At 34.5% G+C, this 15,003-nt stretch overlaps 1 protein-coding gene across 1 annotated transcript in view; it reads left to right on the top strand.

Moving 5' to 3' along the window:
• The window catches only part of NUFIP1 (nuclear FMR1 interacting protein 1), a 44,824-nt gene that overhangs the window by 730 nt on the left and 29,091 nt on the right, over positions 1-15,003 (top strand). Inside the window, 4 exon segments of the mRNA XM_081307910.1 lie at positions 1,376-1,458; positions 2,825-2,923; positions 4,003-4,065; positions 5,036-5,112. Coding sequence (XP_081164036.1) covers positions 1,376-1,458; positions 2,825-2,923; positions 4,003-4,065; positions 5,036-5,112 — 322 coding nt within the window.

Raw genomic sequence — 15,003 nt, forward strand, 5'->3', positions numbered from 1 at the left:
CAGGTAGAGATCTGGGGGTGAGAAATAATCAGATGAGAACTAATCAGACTCCAGATATATTTTAAAGGAAGAATCAAAATGATTTGCTGAATGTGGTGTATGAGAGAAATTTTGCCAAATGACTGGAAGGATGGAGTGGTTATTAACTGAAATAGGGCAGAGTGGATGAATCAGATTTAGAAAACTAGGAATTGAGCTTGTAAAACAAAGATTGTTCACTTAAAATCATTATCCAATTCATTATAAAACCCAGTATACATTAAGTTGAATTCAAACAATTAGTGTTTACTGTGTACTGGATGTAGGAATATGAATTTGCTAGGTCAGATTTGATATGTATAAATCACAGCACAATATGTTGGATGATAGAGGCATATAAAAGGTAGTTTTTAGAGTGCAGAGAAAATTGGGAAAAGTTTTAGAAGCCTCAGGAGATCTGTAGAATTTGGGAAGAGCTACTTCTTAGGTGGAGTTAAAGAGGTATCAGTATAACAAGTTTTAGAGATTGTAGTGTTCTGGTGTGACTAAAGCAGAGTATGTGGAAATTATGGGGAAAGGGTGGGATGAGAAAATAAACTGGAATCTCACTTTAGGAAGCCATTTGCAGATTTTTTGGGATCTTGGGTAGTGTTGAGAATAAGAACCGAAGGCCTTATGCATGGTAGGCAAGTGCTGTACCACTGAGCTATATCTCCCCTTATTTGCATATTTTTGACCCTGATTGATGTGATTGGAGAAATATTTTTGTGATATCAAAATGCAAGGTCTGTTGGAAGAGAGGGGTTAGGCACTGGAAGACAATCTAGAAAGCTGGCATAGTAACATAGGCAGAAGATCAGGGTTTCTAAATCATGTCATGAGAATGGAAGGGAGTAGAAAGGGTGGGATTTGAAAGGAGACATATTTCACAACTTTTTGTTTTCCTGGTGTGAAATTGATGCTGAAGGATTAGGACTAGGGATTTCACTAGTTACATTTCTTTCTTTCTTTCTTTCTTTAAGCATTTTTTAACCTTTATTTATTTATTTTTTATGTGGTGCTGAGGATCGACCCAGTGCCTCACACAACCCTACCCCTCACTGGTTACATTTCTAATATTTAAAATAACTCAGAGAATTTCATCAGGTTTAGAGTGTTCGTTCCTGTACTAGGTACCTAACACATGTATGGACATGTAATCTCACCAGTATTTCTTCATTTGAAAAATCATTAACTAATCATAGTCTTTGCTAATTTGTTAGAACTGCTATTCTTCTTATAATGGGTAGTTTACCAGTGTTTTTACTCAAGTATCTGTGATGTAAATTAAATAGTAAATTAAATTGTAAATAATTGAGCAGTTGCAAACATTAATGGATCTGTTTTTGTTTTTCAGTTAATCATTCTTATTTTCCACCAAAATATGATGCAAAATTCACTAATGTTAACTTCTCTCCTGGCAAAAAACAGAAAAAAAAGGTATTTCTAAGATTTCTTGACTATGATGCTTTGATTCTTCTGTTACTATTTTATCTTTTCTTTCTATCATATCTATTTCAATGTTTTGCATTCATTACTGACATAGTAGAGCTTTGCTGCAATAGGATTTTTAAGGATCTTAGCTGTAAGTAAAGACTTAAAGCAAAATTATTTTGAAAAATGAGTGAAGAAATTATAGATAAAGAAAACATTGAATCTTTTTCAATACCATATTAGGAGTAAAAATAATTGAGAACTATAATTACAGATACTGTAAATGTTATTAGAATTTGATAATTTAAAAACTTACTAGCAGATTGAGAAATGAGGGATGGAATTTTGGGAGACTAGAAGTCCAAATTTTTTCTTATAAGCACGTATTTAAAAACACACTAAAACGACACAAACCTTTTGTTTTTTCATAATCTTTTTTTAACAGAGAAATGCCTTTTAGGAATGGGTGTCTATAGTTAAAAAGTAGTAGCTTCTGTTTCTTTTTCTTGCATTAAAATTGGGTTAATTTAATATTTATAACTTAAAACCGTTTATATTTAGTTATCCTGTATGCATAAAGTAATATCTGAAACTCAGACAGGATTTTTGTGCTATAAATGTTATTTATTGTTTATTCATTTTAATACTTCAGTTTTTTAAAAAGTGGGCATCTATCATTTTATGAAAATGTCTTATTTTTAAAAATGAGCAAGAGTTTAACCACACTATAATTATATGCTTATACTTCAGAAGCATAATGCTGTAAACTTCCTTTATTCTATAGTTTACAGATCAGATCTTTTAAATTTAAAATCTATAAACAATGCTATTAGTTTAGAATAAGTTGGATCTGTCTACAACATGAAATTAGTGTCCTTCACTTGACATGAAAACTTTGTGGCTTATGTTTACAAAATATTGTGCAAGTGCATATATTTATTAACATAATCCTAGCATTAAAGAATTAGAGTTCTATTTCTATATATTCTATCATTATAATAAGCTTTTTGTTATGTTTAAGCATGAAAATAGCAAATTGTGACTCAAAAACAACTAATCCTTACCGAAATGATGCTTTGTCCCCCTTCTGTGATTTTTAAAAAAAATCATGAAATAGTGCTTTACCTAAAAGATGAAATGTAAGTTTGCCTTAAATATTTATTTTTAGATCCTTTGACATCTTCTGTACTGAGTCTTAATTAGATTGCCAATTCAAAATTGACTCATAGTTTACAACATTAGATTAAATCTAGTTAGATTTACATTTAGTTATATCACACAAGTATGTGTTACTAGGCAGATAGTTACATTTGTATTATTGACTTGAGATTTCCCCCCAAAAGCCTAATCCCTCTTCTTTTTTTCTTTACAGAGAAGAAAGGAACAAGTTTTTCACTTATTTTGTGATACCTGTGATCGTGGTTTTAAAGATCAAGAAAAGCATGACAAACACATGTCTGAACATACAAAAGTGGGTTTCCTTGGTTGTTCTGAAATATATGTAGCCAAATGGCCTTTTATATATATTTTTGACAGAAAATTCGGAGTGTGTGTTTCTTAAAAGTTTGTAATTGTTGTAGAAATGTTCTTTGATGACTTGATGAATAGAGACAGTGGCATTGGAGTTTGTGGTTTGAGAGAGGGATGCCCTCTGCTTCAGGGATAGTAAGATACCAGCATAGAAGGGAGAGGTGGCAGCTCTTTGAACATGAGCACCTCCACTGCTTGTTAAAAGTTAGGTCCTTCCCTCTCATTGTCCTGTGCATCTTTGTAAATTCTTTTTCCTTAAAGAGGTTAAGGCTCAAGGTCAAGGTTAAGGATCCCTTGACTATTTAACCACACTATAATTTGCCTTAGCTCACCACCTTGTAAAGATGCTGTGGATCTTAAGTATTTTTTGAAAAATTTTATCTAGAATGTTTTTAAAAGTTAAAAAAAAAGAAAGTTCTTAGTTTGAAAAAGTTCTCTCTTCATTTATAGAAATATTCTTCAACTTTAGCACATTTTATAGCATTGCTGATGTCAAGTTTTTTACCTAAATGAAGTAAATGAAATATACTGTGCTATATACTTTGAAAATGTTATTTCTTTCTCTTTTTTTCTCTTTTCTTTCTCTCTTCCTCTCTCTCCTTTCTTCTTTTCTTCCTTCCTTCCTTCCTTCCTTCCTTCCTTCCTTTCGATTTTACCCAGGGGTGCTCTACTTTAAGCTACTAGGGATTTAGCCCAGGAGTTGCTGTACTACTGAGCTATTTTTAATTTTGAGACGAAGTCTTGCTAAATTGCCCAGACTGGCCTCCAACTTGTGATCCTCCTGCCTCAGCTTCCTGATTTTCTGGGATTACAGGCATGTGCCACCGTGCCTTACCATCTTTTCTTTTTAAATACAGATCACTTTTGGAGTGATCTCTGTTTTGCTGTTGACATAAGAACAAAGTAATATGGCTGTATAGATGGATAATTATATAACAAGACCAGAATACATCTCTGTATATGTAAAAGGGTAAACTTAGTGTGAAAACATTAAATAGTCTTTTTAAACAACTGTTACAGTGTCCTGAAGTAGATTGCTCTTTTACTGCACATGAGAAGATTGTCCAGTTTCACTGGAAACATGTAAGTCTTTGTGTTTTTTTAAACTTTTTCTTTTTTTGGCTGCATGCTCCTCTTGTTTTATTAATCTGTTCTTTCACGGCTTTTTATTCACTTGGTCTAATAGGAAGTAATGTTTATGGAGTACTTTGTAAGGGAGTTTTACATCTCTTACTTAATTTTATCCTCACAAACAACTGTGTGAATAGGTAAATATAGGCCTAATTCTAACAGATTAAAAATATAATTTTCCTAAGAATCTTGCACTTGAGTTTTTTTGACTCTAAATTCTGTACTGGTTTTATAACTTGCTACTTAATTTTTAAAAAAATTTTTTGGTTGTTGATGGACCTTTATTTTATTCATTTATTTTTATGTGGGGCTGAGAATCAGACCCAGTGCCTCATACTAGGCAAGTGCTCTACCACTGAGCCACAATCCCAGCTCGTAAAGTTTTTATGTCTACTCATTTCTTCAGATGCTATCCTCAATATTGGTTGGTAAATTATTTACTTGGATATTTAAAATCAATTGAGAAAATAGGTTATATTAGCTCCCCATCCTGTAAAGATGCTATGGATCTTAAGTATTGTTTGAAAAATTTTATCTAAAATGTTTTAAAAAGTTAAAAAAAAAAAAAGAAAGAAAGAAGGCTTTCCTTGGTTGTTCAGAAATTTATGTAGCAAAATGGCCTTTTATTTATATTTTTGATAGAAATTTGGAGTGTGTGTTTATATATGAAAAAAAGAAAAATTGGCTTTATAACTACAGTTATGTTACTCCTTTTGTTCCCCATCAATAACATTAATTTAAATATATGAGGAAATTATTCCTTTTTCCTTAAAGGAAAAGTCATAATAAGGATGGATAAAACCTGCTTAACTTAGTTTTAAAATAATTTCTGCTTATAAATTTAATGTTTGATACAAAGTTTTCCAGTCAATCAAAAGCACACAATATGCTTCCTGGTGTTCAGCAGGCTTTTTGCCCCTAGATGCATGCTCCTGGTATGAAGAAGATCAAGTTAGACACGCCAGAGGAGATTGCAAGATGGAGGGAAGAAAGAAGAAAGTGAGTATAAAGAGTTCAGAACTAGAGAAATAAACTTCTTATACTGTGGCAAGGCTGGGTACTTCAAAATAATGGCCAGTCTGATCTTAATAACTTGTAAAAGGAAATTTTTTTTTTTTAAACATTGCAAATATTCAGCTGAAAATGACTAGTCCTTCAGAGTTGGTACATAGTAACTTTAAGAATATTGCTACTTGGGGCTGGGGTTGTGGCTCAGTGGTACAGTGCTTGCCTTGCATGTGTGAGGCACTGGGTTCAATCCTCAGTACCACATAAAAAAATAAAATAAAGGTAGTGTGTCTGTCTACAACTAAAAAGAAAATATTTTTAAAAATTATTTTAAAAAATTTTGTTACTTGATTTTAAGATAGGCATGTATTTTTTATAAGTGTAGTTAAATTCATTGAATTCCTTTGTAATGTTAGCGCTAGGGAGCGGGACTATAAGCTAGTATTATATGAGATTATTACTGAATGTAGTTTTCTTGGGGAGACTTAATAAGAATTCTATTTAGATAACAAATATTTCATAATTGGACTATATTCTTTGAGAGGGAGCTACTATAAGCCACTATTAGATATTCAGTGACTGAGGCATTAATGGGTGTGTGCTTTTATTTTTAAAGTGTGTAATACTTTGCTATGTTTATTCTTTTGATTACTCAATAGAGAATTGTTGAATGGTTGCTATGTGCTAGGCAAAGGGGATATAGCAATGAATAAGACACATTTGCTATCTATAAAAAAACCAGGAATTCATTTCTGTAATTAAAGTTTAAGAAATTTGAGCCTTTCATTATGGCTTGTGGTTTTAGATTTATAAGGTAAGAAAATTTAGTTGATGTCTAGCTAGAATATATTTATGAAAAATCCCACTAGGGCTCTGTTTTACTATCTTTTCAGATACTTCATCCTGAAGCAGAAGACTAAGGCTCAACTATTTTAATGATCAGTGTACTTTTAAAGTCAAATGCTATTTTCCTGGAATTAAAAAATGAGAGCCTAAGATGAAAAAGAGAGACGTTATTTTTAAAGTTCAAGAAAGATACTTAATACTCTTTGGACTAGCAGGTTGCATTTGTCCTTTGTTCAACTTAGAAATTTTCAGTTTAAATCCATTTTTGCAGGTAGTGATGTGCCAGATGTTATCAGCTGGTTTCTAGTTTGATTTTCCAATGTTAGCAAGAAATCTCAGCAACCTTTGAATATTTCTTAATGGAAAATATGAGATCCTTGAGTAACTTCTTGACAGTAGTTTAGCTTGAAATTTGAGGTAAATGTTCTGTATTTGAAAGAACAAAGATTTTGCGGTTTTCGACCAAGGTCAATTGTAAGCATTAGATTCTGTGAAAAAGTTAGTTATTGCCTTTTAAGACTTTAGAGGTAATTCTGAGGGAAACCAGCTGACAATGATGGTGTTGAAGATTGTGTCCTCTAGTTGGGTGGAAGTGGCCTATTAAGACACTAAGATTTTTTTTGTTTTTCCCTTTGATACTTATCTCTGACTTTGATCAATTGGAGGACAATACATTTAAGTGGTGCTTTCCCTTTTATAAATGTTTAATTCTTTTGAGGGAAATGAAATGGTTACTAGTCAGCAATGATTATAAAGTAAATGAAGTTATTAAATTCTTATTGAGTCATGTTTTAAGTTTACTTAAGGCAATAAGGAAGGTCAGAAATGATCTTTAGATTTGCCAACTTTGGTTCTTTTAGTTCTAGTGGTTGTATAAATTAAATTTTTACATAAATGGGAAACATGGAACCACTATTAAATTAATGGTAAGCAACTTTAATGATTCTTCTATTATGTAGCTTTTGCCCTCTCCCATAGTCCTCCAGTTTTCTTCCCTTTCAGCATGGAAGAGGAAGAGGACCTCATGTAGTCTGGAAGTTTAGGGTTTTTCATGACTAAAAAAGGTTGATCTGAACTCAGGACTATGAAAAGATAAGGAGTAAGCAGGGAGTAGTGGCCAGTGATTGGCATGTTCAAGGAGCTGAAAGTATAGATAAGAAATTATAGAGCTTTAAAAAGGTGTCTGATGCAGGGATGGAGAGAACTGGTATATGCAGAACATTGGGGAAGTGAAAATAGACAGTACTTGGTGATTAAATGGTTATGAGGTTGAGAAGGAGAGAGGTTTTGAGGGGACTTCCAAGTTTCTGGTCTGAGCACTTCAATGAAAGATGGTAGCTGAGATAGAGAACCCTGGAAGGAGTCAGGGTTGATTTTGTATACTTTGATTTCATTGTTATTTTAGCTGCTTGAAGATGTTGAGTAAGCATTGATACTTGGCAGGCCTGGGTCAGAGATTTTTTTTGAATTATGGAGCTGTGAATGTGGAATAGATCCCAAGGGGGGAGAGGGAGGCAGAGAGAAATGAAAAGAGAGGGTAGCCTGACAGAGAATCTTGACCCTTTCCAACATTTAAAGGTCTAATAGAGACCAAATACATCTGTTGGGTGGGAGCCAGACAGGCATAAGAAATAGGACTTCCTATCATGGAACAGTGGAGGAGAGAATTTCAATAGAAAGATTGGATTAGCAACTGAGATTGCTAATGAAAGCTCACATAAAACAAGAACAAAAAGTGACAGTAGATTTTGTGACATATGTTGGACCTATGTTGATGGGGATCTCCAGATGATTATTCCATGGCCCTTCTGTGAGCTTTCTGCCATCTGTTCGTAGTTCTCTCTTCAATTCTAACATCCACCCCCAGTAATTCTTAACAAGAGAAGTTGTCTTTGCTACCTGCTCTTGGCATGATAGATGCTGCAAAGGTACTCATTCACTACCTTTTAACCTTCAGATTTCCAGTGTTCTTCACCTCCATGAGGTTTCAGCCATTTACCTTCATGGCCACTGAATTTTCAAGTTAGACGTTAGACATACTCCTTTTTTTTTTTTTTCTATTTCTTTTTAAAAAAGTTTTTTTGTAGTTGTAGATGAACAGCATGTCTTTGTTTTATTCATTTATTTTTATGTGGTGCTGAGGATCGAACCCAGTGCCTCACATGTGTAAGGCAAGCGCTCTGCCACTGAGCCCCAGCCCCAGCCCCCAGACATATTCCTTTTTGATCATCCCTTCCCACACGTCCACCCACCTATTACTGTTACCCTCTGTGTGGGTTTGGATTAGTTGAGTCTTCCCATCCCTTGTTTTTTACCTTCTTTCTTACACTCCCTTTCTCTCTTCACTGCCTTACCCAACATAGCGCACTTCAGCCACTCTTGTCAGTACCTCAGTGCCCTTAAATAACATCATCCATTGTTCTTTATCTTACTCACCTGGCAGTCTTGACCCTGGTTCAATGTAAAGACGTTCTATGTCTTGTTCCAGAGAACCACACAATTGAAATATACTCTGCAAGTGAATGCCCAGCAGTGTTATCTGACTTAAGGAACTTAACTTGACGATGAGAAATTTTATTTTATTTTTTTTGTATTAGTTCTTTTGTGGATGAAAATTAAATGTTCAGTATATGTATGTTTCTTAGTTATACAGGAGACTGTGTAATATAAACTTAAAATTTCTGTTAAACTGATTTTATCTTAGCAAGGTGAAAATAACAAATCAAAGCTCCTTAAAACTGGCACTCAGGATTCTAATGTGAGCTAGTTTATCTTTTTTGATTACTGTCACATTATTACTTAGAGAAATTTAGGTCTCAGCTAAACTTGCTATTTATCATATTACATACAGGTTTTTGGACTTTTTAACCTCTCAGTTTTCTTTTTCTTCTTTTTCCCATGCTGGGGATCAAACCCTGGGCCTTGGTCATGCTAGGAAACTATTCTTCCAGCTGAGCTACATCCCTAGCCCTTGACCTCTTAATTTTGCTAATGCTTCTAGAAAATCTTTTTTTAAAAATTTATTTATTTGTTCTAATTTGTTATACATGACAGCAGAATGCATTTCAGTTCATAGTACACTAATGGAGCACACATTTTCATTTCTCTGCTTGTACATAGAGTCATACCATTTGTGTCTTCTTACGTGTACCTAGGGTAATGATGTTCATCTCATTCTACCATCTTTCCTACCCATGGGCCCCCTCCCTTCTCCTCCCTTCCCTTTGCCCTATTCAGAGTTCCTCCATTCCTCCTCTGCTCTCCCCCACCCCCATTATGGATCAGCATCCAGTTATCAGAGAAAACATTTGGTTTTTTCAGATTGGCTTGCTTCACTTAGCATGATATTTTCCAACTCCGTCCATTTACCTGCAAATGCCATGATTTTATTCCCTTTTAATGCTGAGTAATATTCCATTGGGGATGGATATATATATATATATATATATATATATATATATATATATATATATAAAATATATATATAATAGTTTCTTTATCCATTCATCTGTTGAAGGACATAGAGGTTGGTTCCACAATTTAGCTGTTGTGAATTGTGCTGCTATAAACATTGATGTGCCTGTGTCACTGTAGTATGCTATTTTTAAGTCCTTTGGGTATAAACTGAGGAGTGGGATAGCTGGGTCAAATGGTGGTTCCATTCCAAGTTTTCTAAGGAATCTCCATACTGCTTTCCAGATTGGTTGTACCAATTTGCAGTCCCACTAGCAATGTATAAGTGTGCCTTTTCCCCCTACATCCTTGCCAACACTTATTGTTACTTGTATTCTTAATAACTACCATTCTGACTAGAGTGAGATGAAATCTTAGAGTAGTTTTGATTTACATTTCTCTAATTACTAGAGATGTTGAACTTTTTTTTCATATATTTGTTGATCGATTATATATCTTCTGAGAAGTGTCTGTTCAGCTCCTTGGCCCATTTATTGATTGGGTTTTTTTGTTTTTGTTTTTTTTTCCTAGTCACTGCTCTTAGCCCAGCAGAAGTCCTGCCATGTTGGGGGATATTTTTCCCCTCATCTCTTTAGAGGAATGTCTTGCTTTTCTTTCAATATGGAGTCCCCTTCTATGCCTATTTAGCATAGATGTCCCTTATTGCCCTGTTGGCAAACTTTTTGCATTTGTTTTTTATTCTTGAATAAATGGTAAGCATTAGGTAAGAATATCTTTCACATGGCTTTTAAATATCCCAGGGTATCAGAGATATAAGGAATGCTTGTAAATATTAATAATGTAAGTGGGGTTTTAAATTATTTTTATTTTGGTTGTAATTCTATTGTGTTGCATACAAGTAAGTGATTAGAGAAAGCTTGCTGAAATTTTGAACAATACTCATTGTTTTTAGAGAAGTTGGGCAGAAATGTGTTGATCTGATTAATAGTTATGGTTACAAGTCAGTAATGTCACGAGTAGCACTTAAAATGCTGGATTTTTGAGACTCAAATTCTCACCACATAGGACAGACCACTGAGACAAACCAAGTTATCTCTGAATGCACTGCTTTCTAAAGTAGCTTGTCCCAGCCTGAATGTAAACTGTGCCCGCCCCCTTGTGGTTTTATGAAACAAGTGCTTAAAGAAAAATACTTCCACTGGCTGGAGAAACTTGAGAATATTATTATTTGAAGGTGAAAACTAGCTTAGGTAGTATGTATTTATATGACAGTCCCTGGTTAAAGACTAGTTTGATTTTCTAATGTTAGCAGGAAATCTCAGCAACCTTTGAATATGGATTAGTGGAAATTATGAAATCTATGAGTAACTTCTTGATAGTAGCTTAGCTTGAAATTTGAGGTAAATATTCAGTATTTGAAAGAGCAAAGGTTTTGCTGTTTATGACTAAGGTCACCCAAAACAAAAAGGAGTGGACTCTTGCCTTTAAGGCTCATAACTCCAAGTGGAGATGTAGGAAAAATAAAAAAAGAGGTGCCCATAAGACCATGGCAATCGAAGCATTAATTTTAGCCATGTAGGGACAATAATGTCTGGTCTTTCAGAGGCACATCAGTTTGTTTTGCCTGGTTTCCTGTAAGAGGTGAAATGCTGCCCTAATTTGTTTTAAGGTATAATATAGCATAGTGTATAATTCACCCTTTTTAATGGGTAGTTATGACAAATGTATAAAGTTACATAAACACCACCACAAATAAATTAATGGTGTTTCATCACCTCCAAATTCCATCATGTCCTTTGTGGTTGGCCTCTCCTGGCAACCACTTATCTGTTTTTTTTTTTTCCCTCAATACTGTTGATTGAATCTGGGGGCATGTAACCACTGAGCCACACCCGTAGCCTCTTTTATTTTTTACTTTGAGACAGGGTCTCACTAAATTGTTGAGGCTGGTCTTGAACTTGTAATCTTCCTGCTTCAGCCTCCCTAGTCACTGGAATCATAAGTGTGCCCCACTGCTCCTGTCAAAACTGTGTTCTGTTCATATATTCATGCCTTTGCAGAGTGCCATGTATGTATAATCATGCAGTATGTGGCTTCTTCAGTCTGATTCAAGGTTTATCCATGTTCTTGTATGTAGCACGATTCACTTTATTGCAGAATGTTTTTTTCCTCTTTCATTGTGTGGTTGTATCAGTTTATTTATCCTTTTCCTAATTGAGGGTTGATTCCAGTATTTGGCCTTTAAAAAGCCTTTATAAAATTCATATATAATTTTTGTTTTGAGTATATGTATATTTGACTTGGATAAATACCTGAGAGTGGGATTGGCTCGTCATAATGTTAAATACATGTTTACCTTTAAAAGAAACTGCCAAATCTTTTAGTGGGAGGCATTTTAGACCAAGAAATGCCTTTTGAGCATGAAAAGTATTCAGATTAAAGTGGGTGGCTAGGGTGCAGTGGTGCTTGAATCAGTTAGGATCATGCTCCAGGAAATGGAACTTTACAACAGTGGCTTAGGACAAAGGGGTCTAAACACACACACACACACACACACACACACACACACCCCAGAAAAGGCTGGGCTGCTGTTGTTGCTCGACAGCAGCATTGGGCATTAGCTCTCTCTTTTTTCTTCAATAAGGTTTTTTTTCCATCTTGCCCACCAGAAAGTTTCCACATATCCAAATATTAAGCCCATATTCTAGGCATAAAGAAGAAAGAGGCAAAAGGACACAGCCTAGTTTCCCCCTTTTCATTGGGAAAGCAGTAGATGTGTTTTTAGCTCTAACCAGGAGATATCCATATAGATCTCATTGGCTAGAAGTAGGATGCTTTGCCACCTTCAGTGGCAGTGGAGTTGATGGAATGTCCCCAAACAAAATGGTTAAGGAAGAGAGGAGAACATACAGTTCGCAATGTTTGCTTTGGAATTGGTGGCACAGTTTGAAGCTTTTTGAATTTCAAAACTGTTAGTGAAATTTGGAAGTAAATTCTGAATAAAGGGATGTTTACCATGCTTATTGGTGATTCTTTTTATGAAGGACAGGTGGAGGTTGAGAAGATATTTAGCTCTAGTTTCTAGAATGTGGGCTAAGGGTACACTGTGACCAAATCAGAAGTGCCTTGTAAAAGGAATGGGCAGTGTATTGAGTGAAAAGTAGAGTTATAGATTTGTGAATTTTAGAGATGTTTAAGCAGAATGAGGAAATTGGGTGAGGGTGACAATTTTGGATGAGGTGTATTTGTTCCTATGATGTAGCTGTGTCCATAAGTGCTCTGGCCCAGTACGGTAGCACACATCTGTAATCCCAGAGGCTCAGGAGGCTGAAGCTGGAGGATTGTGAATTCAAAGGCAGCCTCAGCAACTTAGTGAGGCCCTAAGCAACTCAGTGAAACCCTGCCTCTAAATAAAATACAAAAAAAAAAAAAAAAAAAAGATTGAGTGGTTAATGTCCTTGGGTTCAATCACCAGTACCAAAACAAAACAACAACAAAAAATTGCTCTGATATTATCTTTTTACACTTGGCAAATTCATCTAATGTTCTTCCATATCTTATTTCCCAAATTCTTGCTCATAGTATATTCTGAAACATTCACATTATGCCTCATTAATAGAAAATATGGAAAATATTTCTCTCCTTTTGGTATGCCTGATAGATTTCTCAAAAATACACTAATACTCTCCCCACCAGCAGTTTTATATGTTTGGTTTTTGTTTCTGGTACCAGGAATTTAACCCTGGGGTATCTTACCACTGAGCTACATTCCCAATAAAAATTTTCAGTTTTTATTTTGAGACGAGATCTCACTAAGTTTCTTGCTAAGTTTCAGGCTGTCCTCAAACTGGAGACCCTCCTGCCTCAGCCTTCCTCAGTTGCTGGGATTACTGGACTGAATGCACCACCACACCCACCTAATTAAAAAAAAGTCTATTATGAAAACATACTTTATAGGTTTATGTTATTTTCAACTTCTAAAAAAAATGTTACTTGAACTCCTAAAAAGAATGAATTCTACATTGGTATGTCAGAATAATTCTGTTTCTTAGAATTTTATCTTTCTTGTGAAAGCTACATTTTTTCTGAGGAACACACTGTACTCTTTGACATGCAGGAAAGATAAAGTCTTCGTGTAGTTGCTATATTAGAAAAACTTACAGAATATTTCCCAGAGTAGAACTTTTAAAGTTGGAAGAAACTCTATAATTTGCTTTGTTTATTGCTCCTTTGTCTTTAAAGAGCACACATCTTTGTCTTTATCCATCATTATTTTTTTCATATTAGTCAAACTCAGTGGCCCACTGTATTTAAAAACTACAAATCTTCCCTCTAATAGCTTACAAAACAATATATGCCTTTTGGGGAAAAGATAATTCTTTCTTAATTCCTGATCTGTGAGGTACAGATGTATGATTTGGCATTAGGTGATACTGAGTGGTAGAGATTTATTTCTAAAGTTTGTTTCTAAAATCTTTCTTTTTTGGAAGCAGTGTCTCATATTTCCCAGCAGATAGGGAGTCCACTAGGTGGAGTAGTTGTAATTTTATTTTAGTACTCACTGTGGCCCAGAAGATCCTTTTGTGTCCCTAGTTTATGCAAAATCCCAACAGAGGTGGTTTGCTCTTTAATAAGTTACATCTTTTTGAAGTTCAGAAAGTCTTTGAAATAGAAACATAATCATATCTTACGTTGAAGCAGTGTGTTTCAGTGAGAGTAAAGAGGGATTGTGTTTTACAGAGAATAAGCCTAGAAGAAAAGTCAATGAATGGGTAGTAATTTGAGAATAAGGAAAAAGTTGGAGAGCATAATGTGACTTGAATGATAAGAGCTGAAATAATGATTGGTACAGTTTTGCCCATTTATAAGTTCTATAGTACGTAAGGATTGTCATCAGAGACTTAAGGTATAGGCAAGGGGGATGTCAAAGAGGATGTAAGAAGTGAAAGAGGGAAAAGGAAGAAGAGCATTTGATGTCAAGACCAGTTCTTGGGATATTGAGGAAAGATAGAGGAAGTCAAGGGAGAAATAGTTATTTTAGCAGATAAAAATATAGGGTAACTGAAAATATCCCTTGTTGCATCTTTATAACTTCGTAACATTCTCTAACAGGAGATATTGGAGCAAGTTTTATAATTCTGTAATCTAAAGCATAATTTATGATTTTTTTTTAGTAGTGTCTTTGTTATTTTGTATCTTCAAGAATCTGAACTGTATCTTATCCTTTACTTTTCCTTATTCTTATATCTGTTTTATTTTGGTGGAGTAGGGCTTCCTGGTTGTTTTTGGTGTATGTGGCTGGGTCTTGAGTTTCTGGTTTCCTTCCTTTGTGATAATTTTGTTTTCTAGTATCTTTATATTCTCTAATTTTTAGTCTCTGGGTTCCATATAAATAAGAATGGTACAAATTTTGGAAGAGGATTTGATTCTTTTCAGCACTGAAAAATAGAATCTTATAACTTTGGAAGGGATATTTAAAAGATTCTTTACCTTTAGGAATATGATACTTTAATCTGCCAGAGCAAGAAAGTTAGCTGTTTTGAAAGCCTTCTACTGGCAAGTTTCCGTTGAATCTTAAATGTCTCATTTAAGTAATTCTTATATCCTTTGAATCCACTTTCT

Source organism: Spermophilus citellus (genome assembly GCF_964194105.1).
Source record: "Spermophilus citellus genome assembly, chromosome: 1".
In the NCBI taxonomy this organism is placed as follows: Eukaryota; Metazoa; Chordata; class Mammalia; order Rodentia; family Sciuridae; genus Spermophilus; species Spermophilus citellus.